Source organism: Protopterus annectens, chromosome 1.part2 (assembly GCF_019279795.1).
Source record: "Protopterus annectens isolate FY-2018-M chromosome 1.part2, PAN1.0, whole genome shotgun sequence".
Lineage (NCBI taxonomy): Eukaryota > Metazoa > Chordata > Ceratodontiformes > Protopteridae > Protopterus > Protopterus annectens.
In genome coordinates, this window is record NC_056727.1 from 693,736,864 (window position 1) to 693,751,753 (window position 14,890).

The following is a 14,890-nucleotide window of genomic DNA, read 5'->3' on the forward strand; positions in this document are numbered from 1 at the left end:
CCACAGTTATTTTAAAGCTCTGAAAGGACTCTCCAGAAATCAGTAACACCCTTTTGGCCCAGGCCGCATCAGTACTTCCTCCTAATTGAAAATGGCTAAGAAGCAATTACCACAGTCTTCTCTACAGACTGGATCTTCTCACATAGAACAGTGGATCACTGATCTAGGCCAACCTGCAGAATCTTCATTTAACTGCTTGAATGTTAGAATTCTGATCCCAATTTGGCAACATTTTTATGAGGACCTGCAGCAGGTGTTGTGGGTGGGAAACACTTTATTATCTCGAAATACTGAAATCTGGAATTTCAGTATCTCGAGACGAAAATGCAGTTGAGCGAAACTGCACTTGATCAAATTCGAAGTGTCGAATTCACGGTTGTGGTGCACTGTTCATGGGATTTGCTGTGTTTGTAAAGTGCGGTGGATATGGTTTGCTTGCCGTTGTGTGGATATATGTGGAGATTTAGGTAAATGCTGTTTTTTTAAGGGTTTTGAGTATGGATTTTAGTGTATGTAAGTGTGTTGGGAAGTTTTAGGTGTAGGTTAGGGTAGGTAGGTAAGAGTGTGAGTGTGTAAGTGTTGAGAGTGGTGGTTGTAAGTATGTGGTGTGTGTTTGTGCAAGGGGAGTATAGAGTATGTAGTGGTGGGTTTAATGTCTGTGTCTTTTTAGTGCGACCTCGGAGTTAGTATATATAAGTAGCGGGGATGTGGGGGGCAGGTGTGTGTATTTGTGTTGTGTTTGTGTGTGTTTTGTTGGTTTGTTGTAGTGTGGGGAGGAAGGTGTATCTATGTTTGTTTGTGTGTTGGAGGATGTATTTAAAAGTCACGATTTTGAATTTTGCGCTTTTGAGGTTTCGATATTGTGAATGTTCAGCTTTATAGTCTTGAGATACTGAAATTCGAGATTTCAGTATTTCGAGATTATAAAGTGAATCCTGTAGGTGTTATAGGAAGTTAAAACAACTGTGTATAGCAAATCCTGTTTAGTCAAATGGAAGACATTTTGTAGTTGGTGTCACAAAAAGAACCAGAACTCATCCAAGACAGACAATTCTCTGGTTCTTCACTATCTTTGTTAATTGTTCAAATCAGACATTTCTTTCTCATCCATTAAAATTAATCTTTCGGCCATTTCTGCCTGTCTGCTGTTAGATCCACCTCTCCTCCTTTTTCCAAGTAAAACAATTTTTGAGAGGGATATTGCATATCTCCCCACCAGAAAATGGATGGCTTCTCCTTGGGATCTCAGCTTTGTCTTAGAAAATTGCACTTTACCACCCTTTGAACCTGCTCATTAAGCTGATTTAAAATTTTTGACTTGGAAAACTGTCTTACTGCTGAAACAAGGTAAGGTAAGTATGCAAGCTAGAAGCTTTGATAGTGACCCAGCCACTCCTCGTATTTCATAAGTACAGGGTAATTTTAAGAACTAATATTTCCTTAATGCTTAGTAATATCAGAATTTACTTTGAATGCATGTATTTATCCCCTTTGTTATTTCCTGAGCCAAAATAAAAGAGAGAGAATCTTGCATACTCTGAATGTGCACAGACAACTCAGATACCACATTGACAAAACAAAACCCTTCAGATCCTAGCATTAGCTCTTTATATGTTTTGGTGGAAAAAAAAAAAAAGACAACCAGTATCAAAACAGTCTCTAGGTAGTTATCTCATTCCGTCCATTCTTGTTACTCCCACCATGGTAAAGTGGGGAACTCAAAGGCTTACTTCACTATAGCACTGGCTACTTCTAAGGCATTTTGTAAAGTAGCCGACTCTAAAACGATTCTATGAGCTGCTACTTGATCTTCTGTTCACACCTTTGCCAAACATTACAAGATCGACTCAATTTCCAGGGCCAGAGGAGGATTTGCCAGATCAGTGCTCCAAGGACTCTCAGACTGTGACCCTCTGTCCTCTTCCTTTGGCAATCTTCTCGTACAGTTATATGCTTCTACTTCTTGTCCTCCTCCTCTTCCTGTCCTAGCACATAATTATTCAAATTTTGGATATCACTTTTTGGCCAGGTTACATCATTTCCTTTTCCCATACCACATAATTATTCAGATTTTGCAATTTGATCAGGTTGCTTTCACTTGACAGTCTCACTTCTAGAAAGAAGCTCTGAATTTTGGCACCATACATCTGCTTTTATACCAGCACATCCTCTGGCTTCCTTGGATGTAAGGTGCACATGGAAGATGGCCAAATACTTTCATAAACTGGCCTGACTTTAGATCCTTGGCAATTTATGTCCTGTACAACTATATACTACTCTAACGGTAATGTATTTGAACATCTACTGTTATGGTAGGTTTACTTACACAACTGTACTTAATATTGAATTGATTTATTAAAGAGGTGTGTTCTGAATGGCATCTAATGAGGTAGTGTCATTCATATGAAGAAGGAAAGTAGCAGCATGGATGAAATATTCATTTATTTTACAAGTTTAAACTACTTTGATATTTTATTGCATTTCAACAGTTTTTTGATAATCCACACTTGTTATGGGATTTTGGTGTTTGATATTTATGGTATTAGATAGTAGTTTTTCTTATTTTTTTAATATTAGTTCACAATTACATGCTGTGCAGTCTTCATGCATGGTGCACTTTTTATTTTACACTAGTAAATTGTTGCTTCTCATTGCTGTTGTAGTTACTATCACCCCTTCCCCCATCTGCCTTTTTGACTGGTAGTAGCATGTCACCTCTTTTCATTCTCCATTGATTTTTTTCTCACATCCAGCTCCTCTTTCTGGCACTTGTCCCTTGTTTTCCAGTTTCTGGCTATTACAGTCTTTACTTCTGTTGCGACTAAACTTATCACCCACCTTTCTTTCTCTTGTCAACACCTGTCTTCATTCCCTTTACATCATATGCAAATATTCAGGAGTTTTCTTCCCCTTTGCCATATTTCCTCTTATGGATTTCCAGGACCTCCATCCATCTTTTGTGCCCAGGTGCACTCCCAGACCATATGCTTCATACCTACCTCTTCTGTCATGCATCTCCAGCATGTTCAGTCTGGTTTTCTTCCCTCCTTATGTAATCTTTTTGGTGTGAGGTACCGTTTGTGCAGCACTGTTAATATCTCTTGTCCCACTCCATGCACGGTCTGCCTTGCTAATGTTATTTTGAGGATTGTCACTATTCAGTTTCTCCTGTCTGTTGCTGTCTTCCCTCTGACATCCTTTCCTTAGCTTTTTCTTTGTGGCTTCTTCCTCTTTCTCCCTCAGGTCTTCATAAGTCATTCTGATTTTCCCTTTTTTCCCCATTTCCCCATGGGACTTTCTTTTCTCTCCCTTGGTTTCTTCTTCCTCTCTCTTCTTCAGACATTTTTCATGTTAGCCTAGTGAATGTCCACCATTCATTTTGTGTTAATCCAAATTCTTGTAAGGTCTTGAATAATATCTGTTCTTTTACCCCTTCCTTTGCTAACTCTCACTCCCCTGTTATCTCCTTTTCCTTCCACTTTTCTAATTGTTTCTGTCCCATGAAAGTGTTCTGTCCTCCTTCCTGCCATATGTCTTTTTCATTCCCTTGTTTGCAATATGTTGCCCCATCTCTTTAGCACCTTCTCAATCATATTTTTATATTTTCCCCACCATCCTATTTGTCATATCATCTCCTGCTTTTGGTCTCCCCCTTACTCTCTATCCAGCTAAGTAGGTTATATAGTAAAGCTTGCATGGATATGTGTGTGGGTCTCTAACCCCTTTTTTTCTGCTCAGTTTTAGCTTGTTTTTGAGCTTGTTCTCCCGTCCCCTGTCCCTTTGTCTATCCACTCTTCCAAGTCATTCTGTGATTTTAGTAGTTTGGTATCCATTGGTCCACTGGTTGGTTTCTTAGGACATGCACTGTAACTGGGGAGCATCGTCATTATTCTAATTACATTGCTTCAACCTAGTTGAGTGTTTGTTTTATGCCCCACCCCCTCCAGTATCCCATGTTTTTTCTCTGTCCGCTTCAAACTCTTTTGAGTTATAACACTTAATGTCCAGTACATATATTCTCAGATATTTGGGGTATTCCCCTTCTTGAATATGTTCTCTCCTCCCTTTTCTCTCTCCTATTCTAACCACTACCTACGTTTTCTGGTTGCATCTAAGCCATGAAACCCTTTCAGACCTTACAAATACTGGAGGTATTTTCTGTATGGCCATCTTGGCAATCTGCAGCATAAGCAAACAGTTATCCATGTATATAGGAACCCTAACTGTACTTCTTTTCTTCCCTTCTGTTGTGCTAATTTCTTCTTCATGTCCATTACCATCTCTTCTGTGATTAGCATGAAGAGCCGTGGAGAGAGTGGAAACCCTTTGTCTGGTCCCCATCCCTACGTTTATCACCCTGGAAACCTCTCCATTTATCATTACTTCTACTTCTGGCTCTTTGTAAATTGCTTTTATCAGTTCTATAAATCTTTCACCCTTTTGTCTTTTACAGCATCTCCCATTAGAATTCCCATCTGACTGTGTTGAAGGCCTTTTTTTTTTTTCAAAAAAAAAAAAAAAAGAGTATCCCTGTGGGTGTTTCCCCCTTTTGCTCTTTCCTGTCAATAAAATCCATTATGACCCACCAATTCATTTCTGCCTGTTTTGCTTAAAGCCTTTCTGCTTCTTCTGCTTTATTCATGGAAGAGTGTCATAGGTTCATAGGTAGGTACTAGGCTATTGGCCCAAGGGCCTACATAAGCCTAGCCAACAAGGTTCCCTGGGTTACGCCACCCAAGAAAGTTATTTTCCTGTGCCACTGTCGAGCAGAGACACAGAAGTGATCGCCGGGGTGTATTTCCTGTTTCACATCCACTCATCAAGATTTTTCTTGAAGAGTGCTAATGAAGAACTTTGCTTGACATCGATGGGTAGCCTGTTCCAGAGTATGGGAAGTCTCCGGGACAGGAATCTATCCCTCCAGCATGTCCTGTGTATTGTGGTGACAAGGTTTAAGTCCCTAGAGCATGTAGCTCAGAGGGATTGGGATTTCTTTAGGTTTAGCATGTCCAACAGCTCTGGATTTGACATAGCTTTATATGTTAGGCAGAGATCACCTCGGAGTAGGCGATATGCTACGGAGTAAAGCTGGAGTTTTTTGAGGCGGTCAGTGTAGGGCATTTATTTGAGGACAGTAATCCTCTTTGTGAGGTACTTCTGCGGCCTTTCCAGCTGCTGCAGATGTCTTGTGAGGTACATTCCAAAAGGGGCATTGTATTCTGTAATGGATCTAATGAGGGTCGAGTAGAGGGGGACAATGACCTCTTTTTTCCTGGATGAGAACCCTTTTATGATGAGGTGTGCCACATAGAAGGACTTCCTGACGACTGTGGCGATGTGACTATCAAAGGAGAGACTACTGTCCACCTGGGTCCCAAGGTCTCTTATCACACATTTGGTGTTAAGTAGATTGCTGCCTACGTGGTAGTTCATGGATACAGAGTTTTTACCAAAGGGGATGACACTGCACTTTTTGGCACTGAGCTTGAGGCCATGGCTCTGACACCAGGCATCTGTCTCAGCGAGGCCCTTCTGTAGGATGTCCACATCATTTGGGGACTTGACTATGGCTCCTAGTTTGCAATCATCTGCGAACTTCGTTAGCCAGAGGCCTTCTGTGTTAGCCTGTACTTCAGAGAAGTAGATACCAAACAGGAGAGGTCCCTGGATGGAACCCTGTGGTACTCCACTTGTCACTGCTTTGAGGTCAGATTTGGAGTCTGCAACTTTTACAGTGTGGGTTCTGTCAGTGAGCCAGTTGGCAACCCATCTTGTGACGTTGGGATTTATACTTAGTTTAGTGAGTTTAGCTATAATTCCAGAATTGGGGGATGGTGTCGAAAGCCTTGGCAAGGTCAAGATAGGCTGTGTGAACCACCTTACCCTCATCTACGGCTTTGGTGACTGCCTCAAAGAAGTTGATCAGGTTCAGGAGGCATGGTCTGCCTTTCAGAAACCCGAACTGGGTGGGATCCAGAGTTTGGAGGTTACCAATGTCTTTGTTTATGAGTTCCATGATGATACGTTCCATGACCTTGCAGACCAAGCTCGTCAGGCTAATAGGTTGATAGTTCCTGGGATCAGTGGTGGCTCCCCCTTTGTGGAGTAGGATAACTGTTGCTGTGTGCCATTTAGTGGGCACAAAGCCTGATGCAAGGCTATTATTGAACATGGTGCTTAAGTGGGGAGCCAGTTCGTTCTGAAGTTCGTGTAAAACGCAGCCTGGGATGTTGTTCAGTCCCATGGATGCTGTGTTTTTGGCTTTAGAGAGTGCAGCTTTTACCTGCGTAGTTGTGATTACAGGAACTCTGCATTCTTCCTGTATAGATATGGGCCCTTTAGGGGGTGGGGGGGTAAAGTTAGCACTGAACCTATCTGCCAGGATGTTGGCAATATCAGTTGGTTCTGTAATTTTCGTGTTGCCATTGAGATTCTTGACATAGCTATAGAATGCTTTGTGGTTGTCCTTAGTGGTGATTTTGTTTTCGTAGCTAGCTTTGGAGGATCTTATAAGGGATCTCAGCTTCTTACTGAAGCTGATCAGGGAGCTCCTCCACTCATGGGATTTTACTCTCTTTTGCAACAGTTTCTTCCTTCTGTTGTGCAGTTTGTTTATGGCAGGGGACCACCAGATTGGCTTCCTTTTTTTGGAGGATAGTGTCTTGGTTCTGTTTGGGATAGCACGATCCATGCACTCGTGTAAGTGCTTATAGAGTGCATTTGTGTAGGATTCAGCAGTTGTAACTGTATTGTCCATCTGCATGGCTGTCATGAAGTTCACCACTTCTGTCTTAAGAAGCATGAAGTTGGCTTTGGAGAAATTTTTTACCGTGGTTTCCTTAATGGGGGGTGGGGGCGGGATGTGAATATCAAGGGTGATTAGCTTATGGTCAGATCGGACCAACGAGGAGTTGACTTCAAGTGTGGAATACCAGTCACTCGTGTTGGTAATAACTAGGTCTAGGATATTGTTGCCCCTGGTGGGGGTGTGGATAAGTTGATCCAGGGCATTGGAGTTTATGAATTCCAAAAAGTGTTGAGCTAAGGAGATGGTACACGAGTAGTTTTCCCAGTTAATGGTGGGGTAGTTGAAGTTGCCCATTATTAGGGTGTTTGGTTGAACGCTAATATTTTCCAGTACATCAAGAAAAGAGGAGTGGGAATCCTGGGGCATGGTGGGGGATCTGTAGCAAGCTACAATTTGGATTGCAGTTTTGCCAAGAGTTAGTTGCACTTGGATAACCTCGGATGCATTATGCTGAGCAACTAGCCTGGAGTTGTGGATATCCTTAATGAATATGGACACACCTCTGCCTTTGGTGTTTTGGTCCAGGTTACATGGCCGAAAAGTGTGGTATGAGTTATAGCCTGGTAGAGCAGGGGTGCTCTCTGGAGCCTTGAACCAGGTCTCAGTCACTGCACAGATATCGATGTTCTCCATTTTAAGGAGTGCCTCGAGTGAGTGCATTTTGAGATTTAGACTTCTAGCATTGAGTAGCATTACCCTCAGTTTTTGCTTGCCTGTTCCTGTTACGGTGGTGAATTTGTTATTTGATCCTTGCCTAAAAAAGGCACTATAGGGGCAGCAAGAGCCTTAGCCAGTATCCGGAATCCCAGGGGCGACAGGTGCAGGCCATCTGTGGCAAAGCATCGTGGTCTGTCGACCATGCCATCCCAAGCAGACATATACTGGATCCCCATAGAATGACACCAGAAGCTTAGCCAATTGTTGAAGTCAATCATTTTGTCCTTGTACTGCAGCATCATTCTGGGTGATGGCAGAATGCTACTCAGGGCTAGGGTCATACCTGCCTGGGCTACAAGATCAGAGAGCTCTTCCATGTCTCTTTTCATGTAGTCCAGGGAGGTATGTCTCTGGTCATTCACACCAACATGAACAATGACAGAGTCATATTTGTACTTCAATGTACTTGTTAGCATTTTGCCATCACTTGACTGTCTACATTTGTTAAGGAGATTGCACTGTAATCCTCTCATTCCATCCTGTCTTCACACCCCCCTTGTGATTATTACAAACTTTGCTCTTTTCATTGCATCTGTTTCCCCTATTTTACTTATCGTTTCATACTCCCCCCCCCCCCCGTAATGTTCACATTGCCTTACCACCCCAGTCATAGAACTCCACTGTGTAGCAGTGTGGGCTCCCTACCTTTCTAATTGTCATTGCTGCCTCTTTGATATGCTCCATCATGTTTTTCCATTCAGTTTCTCCTCTGTATTCTTTTTTCCTGGTACCCTCTCCCCTGCATACAATCTCCCAATGGACTTTCTTTTCCTGTGCCCAGTATAGATGTTAGAATTATTCCCTAAAGGTTTCCCCTAACCCTGTTATCCTACTCTGTGGTCACTCCCTTTCTTCTCATAATAATTAGTAACTCACTCTTACCTCATCATTTTTTATACTTCCTCACTAGGTATTTCCCTGTGTCTCCTAAATTTTCCATCAGTTGTCCTCCCAGTACCATTTCTAGTTTCACTGCACTTATTACGATTCCTTCTAGTTGAACTTTTGTTACTGTTTCCTCTGTACTTAATATAGCATTTTCCACAACTCCCTTTGTGCTCCCCTCTGTTTTCCTCCCAGTTTTGCCATCTTCTCATCATCTTGCCTCCTTTTTCACTCATCCTGTCTCATGAATTTTCCCTTAACTGCTGCATTAATTCCATCCTCACATCAAACCATGAACTAGTTCTCCAAAACGGACTAGAGGCACAGGTTTATTACTGTTAGAATATTAAAAATGAAAATACACTGTGGTCTCTCACTTTATTCTCACTGCTACCACTGCATGGTCTGATACATATCTCTCCTGTATTTCTTTCTTCTCCACCCTTTTCAGAATTTTCTCTTTCACTAGTATCCTGTCCAGTCTTTTCATTTGAATCAGGCAGTTTCCGGTAAATGTGTACTCCCTCTTTTCAGAGTTGCTTTCTGTCTGTATATCCTTCCACTGTCCTTTTTTGTGCTCCTTTCCAAGTCTCATTTTTATCTTTATACTGTACTCTCTGTTGCTAAAGAGCCTGTCTTTCTTGGGATCTGGTGTGATATTGACATCCCCTCCATTGATTTCTCCTCCATCCCTTTTTATCCAATTTAATTCCTCAGAAAAGCTTCTGTAGAAGCCCTCTATGTCCTTATCTGAGGCATACAGGTTTCCTTTGTCTATCTACTTCCATTTATTCTTCCTTGCCAAACAGTCTAACTCCTTTCCCACTTTTCTGCACCCCCTGCATGTAATCTGTTTCTGAAAAGGGCACCCTCACTCCGCCCTCGCTTTGTTTCTTCTTGGGATACTGTGATCTCAAGATCTTCCTTTTCTGTTTTACCTTTAGTTTGGTATACTGGAGCAATACCACATCTCCTTGCATCCTACCTATTCTGTTGTATATTTTCCCCCCTTTTGATTGGATGCAAAGCTTCCACCTGTATTCCAGGTTACCACTTTCAGTCTGTGTTCTTTCTCTTCTGTTTTCTCTGATTGTGTTCCTCCTTAGCACTGCCTTTGAAATGCTCTCTTCTCCTAAGTTTCCTCTTCCAAGCTGAACCTTGTATCCTTTGGCCTTTGCCTATGCTCAGCCCCCCCCCCCTACATAGAGTTGGATTAGCTTCCCTCCAGCCTGCAATTTCAGTGCCTCTGGATTTGGGTCATTCACTTTTATCATTTTTCCCCAGTCCTGTTTTGGCCATGAACTCCTTGCCTTTATTTCTTCCTTCTTTCCTGTGTAATGTTTGCTCCTGTTTATCTCTTCCCTTTCCTGGTAGTCTCTACATGTTTCCCTTGCATTTGTTTTTACTTTGTGACAGTTTTATGCATTCCATATCACTCTGTTGTAATACATTGCAGTTGACCCTAAGCCTGGTGTTTACATAATTATTTCTTTCTCTGCCTCCCCATTATTTCATTTGTGTACCAAAACACTTTCATCCACTGTGTCAGAAAGAAAGCCTACTGTTATTTGAAAATACAACTAGTATCATAAGAAATAACTTGCAACAGCTATCTGCCTGTTTTTGCTCCCCCTTTTACCCTGTGCCCTTATCTTACAATCTTGGTCAGGAAGTGTCAACTTGTAAAAACTTTACTTCTACAAGAGGATAGAAATTACTTCTGAAAATATAGCTAGGGAGTGAGATGAAATTAAGGTGGAGTTTAAAAATAGTTTGGAAATGAAATGAGAGCTATGGTTAAGAAGGAACAAGAATTATTTAGAGGGACTGACAGATGTTAAAATGTTGCAGAATAGGGAGAATCTCACCGAACAAGAAAAGGATCAACTGCTAAGCAGAAAGTAAGGGATTGCCTTGATAATGTACATGAGATTAGAAAGACTGTTGTTAAGCAACTGTTTTTTGATAATAATACTAGAGCACAAAAACTTTTAGCACAATGACTGAGGCAACAGAAAGTAGAAATGGCTATCACCAAGCTTAGGGAGCCTACAACAAGGAAGATAACAAGAAATCCTGTAGAGGTATTAGAAATATTTTGGAATTTTTAAGAAAGTCTGTATAAAGCAGAGAAATATAGAAATCAGGAAAATATCCAAATGGAAATGTTTATGGAAGAACTAAATATGCCAAGTTTAGAGGTAGATGAGGCTCAATTACTGACAGGATAGGAGAACATGAGATAAAAATGGTGATGTATAACCAAATCTACAGGAAAGTCCCCAGGAATGGATGTTATTCTGTGGAAGTTTAGAAGCTAGAAAGGAAAAAAACCCGGTAAAGATTTGGAAGGTCTTGTTTAACAGTATTTTAAGAGGAGGAGAAGTACCAACATCCTGGATAGGGTAAAGATCTATTATACCCAGCTCCATACAGGCCCATTTCAATACTAAACATGGTTACAAAGTGTTCTTGTCTATAATGGCTAAAAGAATGGCAAAAGTAATGCCAAAATTGATAGATATGGATCAGTGTGGTTTTGTGGAGGGGTGGCAAACATTTGACAACATTAGCAAAACATTGATGATCCAGAGGGAAGCAGAATGTCAGAAAATACCATTGTTGTTGGTGGGTCTTGATGCAGAGAAAGCATTTGACAGAGTAGAGTTGGACTTTGAGCAGTGTAACGGAAGCATTTGCTTTTCCTGAAAAAATTCTAAGGTTGATTAGGAGTATGTACAAGGGATCAAAAGTGAACATTTAAGTAGGCGGGGTCCTGTCTGATAATTTCTGCTTGAGCAGAGGAACCAGGCAGGGGTGTCCTCTCTCCCCCTTGTTGTTTGCATTATATTTCGAACCATTGGCAAAGAAAATAAGGCACTTAGAAATTCAAGGATACAGTTGGTATGCAGATGATACTATTTTATATCTGACAAAACTAGAAAGAAACATTACAGTGTTGTGGAACATTTTGAGGCAGTTTCCAGATCTTTTCAGGATACAAAATTAATGAAGCTAAAACAAAGGCAATAGCAGTAAATTATGTACCCATATATGAGTTGGTTCAGTAATATGCATATTTATGGAGACATGACAAAATGAAGTATTTAGGAATATGGATTAAAAATTATTCTAGTGTGGTAGCTAAGGGTATGTGGGAAGAGACTAGACAAAAGATAATACAAAAACTGAGAAAATGGAAGCTTTGTTATATGGATATGGATAGTAAGATACAAGCAGTTAAAATGTTTATAGTCCCATTAGTCTTGTACACAGGTCAGGCATGTTTTTAACAACCAGAGGAGAAGTTCTGAGTAGCAGTTAAAGAGCTGGAGGACTTTATCTGGGAGGGGAAGACACAAGAGTCAAGTGGGATAAGCTGATTCTTTCAGTAGAAAAGGGCAGATTGGGATTACCCAGTTTGAAAGTTTGAGTTTTCTTGGAGTCAGTTTGAAAGGGTATTTCAGAGCTACACAGTTAAGGCTCCTAAACATAGCACAAGCAGAAAACTATAATTCAGAGTGGAAGGGGATGGTGATTAAACAGGGGGGGAAGCTCAAGAAACAAGGAGAGACTGGGATTTAGGCTGCAGGCCTTTAAGGAGAATAAAAGTCATACAGAATAGTATTTCTATAAAGTAGCAGAAAGTATCCTAAGAACTAAGCCAACGAGGGAATGGAGAAAGGAGATTCTGCTGATAGGGATGACTATAATTAGGGATATAGACTATGGAAGAGAGGGCTGGAATTTATTGGAGAAAACTGGTAAAGGAACCAAGGTGTTGGGAGCAAATAACTAGAGAGGGAAAAGTAATAGAATGGGAAGACGCTAAGAATTTATTTGGACTGCAGGTTAGAGATTGCCTTCCCAATCAAGGATTGATGTCAGAGTATAGGCAAAAAGAAAAAAATAGGGGGGGTCCTAAACAAAAGACCAGTACTAGTAGAGTTTTTGGTAGAATGTAGAACAGAAGCTGCCATTAAAAATGAATAATTAATAGAGCATGTAAAATATTGCATGATAACTATGAGTGATCGGAGGACATTAGAAAGGATTGGGAAGAGAGACTGGATAAGCAATTCACAAAGAAACAATGGAAGGATATATGCATTTCCACCAAATATGCAACAAAATCTAAGAGATTTAGGGTTTTTTCTTGGAAGTGTTTACATAAATATTTTTATACCCAAAGTAGACTCTAGAGAATTTTTCTTCTGGTAACAGCAAATGGTGGTGGTGTGATAGGGAAGAAAGAGGTAATTGGGAACATATTTTCTGGGAGTGTGGCGAGTTGGTGGACTTTAGGGATTCTCTGTGGGATGTACTTTCAGAGATGCTGGGTGGGCAGAGTGGTATGACTAGGGAGATGATTTTTTTGAACCACAGAATTGTGGTTGCCTAGATGTGGTAAGGCAGCTGTGTCAAATTATGGTGGCAGCCAAAAAACAAATTACAAATAAATGGAAATCAAAATCTAAACCAACTATAATAGAAGTGGTGAATATAGTAACAGAGGTAAAACAACTGGAATTGAGATCTTTAGAAAAGGGTTACAGCCAGTGGGAAAATTCTGGGAGAAGCCTAATAGAATAATCAGTACTAGTTTGTTTTTGACAAGTTCTTTACAGGCCCCTTTTTATGTGTACAGATTGACGCATAGAGAGCAATTCTTTGAATCTTTCCATTGTTTTTCTTTCTCAACAGCGGCATACAGCACAGCTCAGAGAAGAATTGTTAAAGCTGCCTTGCCCAGATGGTTTAGAACCAGACAGTGAAGAAACCATGGAGAACTGTGAAGCTTCTGCAGGCTCAGAAAAAGAAATGTCATATGAACAGGACAAACCTAGCAGCAGCAAGGACATACACATGAGTGATGTCAAATTATGAGCTTCATTTATATGAACTTTACTAAAGACTCAACGGCTTTGAAGCACAAGCCAAACTTGTCCATATTTGTATGTAAAAAAAAACTAATTATGTAATAGTTAATACAACTGAAGCTATACTTTGCCCTTATGGATATACAGTTTATTTCAAAATGATCTTTTATTTACCTGTACAAGAGTGTAAAATTTTTTTGTGCTTTTATTTTTCACTTGTGAAATAACCACTGATTGATGCATTTAAAATGTTACCTATACAAGATGAACCCAGTTAAATCACTGCTATATGAGGGAACTACCTTAGAGATGAATGTTTACTGGATGTTCTTTTTCCTTATATTCTGATGGACTGTTAAACTAAGGGCAGTTGTATCAAGGAATATACTGGTCATTCTTACAGCTACTATTTAAAAATCTGCAGATTTTCACAGACTTTGATAGTTCTTATGTTTGGCCCATATCTCCATGCTCATTTGATTTCTACAGAGACCTCCTGTACAATTCAATAAAAGTCAAATGGACATTCTCTTCTATGATTGATTACTGGCACTTTTCTTTTTTTACATGCCCAAGTATGTTATAAATGAAGATGTGCAATTTTAATTGCTGATATACAGTTCAAAATATTTAATTTTATGCATATACAGATTTTAAAATGCTGACTGAATAAATGTATCTTGTTTTACCTCATACAGGTGTTTGGCCTTATAAACATTTCTTAAGTGATAAAAAATGTTCTTTCTTTATTGGGATTGTGATCATTTTGTTTATTTGGCTTTAACTTGGCATTTGAAAGTGTGCATGCAAGTCAAAGCTGGTTTGCTAGTGCAGTCTAAGAGGTTTTAGGGAAGTTATAGGGAAAATGCAATCCCACATAGCTCAGTAATGAGGTGCAATATGTAGTTATATAAAAGTAAAAAGGAGAGCATTAGGCAGATTAGATTTCAATGTGTTTTTAACTGCTTCACAGTTCTGGATATATTATCCATACGCCAAAGGCAAAAAAGTTTCTAAAAGTTACCAGTTAGACTAAAAGTTTCCAAGCATTACCAGCTCTTCCAAGCAGATTTTTTCAAGCGTTACCAGCTTAGCTAAAATGTTTAAGCATTACCAGCTTAACAGCATCATATAATCGACCAGGACTTCCAAACTAGTGTTCCAAACAGTGCGATATTAACAGCGTTCCACTTCTCAGCCAATAAATTCCCTATTTGAAAACAGCAACGTTCGTTTCACCTTGTTTCACCAACAAAAAACGGATCGACCAAGATAGTAATCCAAAAGCCTTATATTTATTTAAAATACAACAGATTGGCAAGCGCTTTCACCCATAGGCTTCATCAGGCCACTTATAACTGATATACATTTCAAATGAATTTATAATGTAATTCAAATTAACGTCACTTCCTTTAATTAATACATCACTTCACCCACATTTTCAAGCTTGCGCGTTTTTATATATGTTATATTAAAAAAAACATCGTTATGCAAAAGTTGCAATAAAAACATAATCATTCTTAATAAGAATTACAAACATACTCTAGGTTAAGATGACTACATATATACATAGAGTAAATCAACTATTTCACTTGTATAC

The 14,890-nt window shown here is 39.9% G+C and overlaps 1 protein-coding gene across 8 annotated transcripts in view; it reads left to right on the forward strand.

Moving 5' to 3' along the window:
• The window catches only part of BIRC6 (baculoviral IAP repeat containing 6), a 4,524,268-nt gene extending 4,510,442 nt beyond the window's left edge, over positions 1–13,826 (forward strand). For all 8 annotated transcript variants that reach the window (XM_044058419.1, XM_044058463.1, XM_044058448.1 and 5 more), the window contains exon 74: positions 13,115–13,826. In XM_044058419.1, coding sequence (XP_043914354.1) covers positions 13,115–13,297 — 183 coding nt within the window. In that variant the 3' untranslated portion in view covers positions 13,298–13,826. The remainder of the gene's footprint in view (positions 1–13,114) is intronic.
• The last annotated feature ends 1,064 nt before the right edge of the window (positions 13,827–14,890 follow it).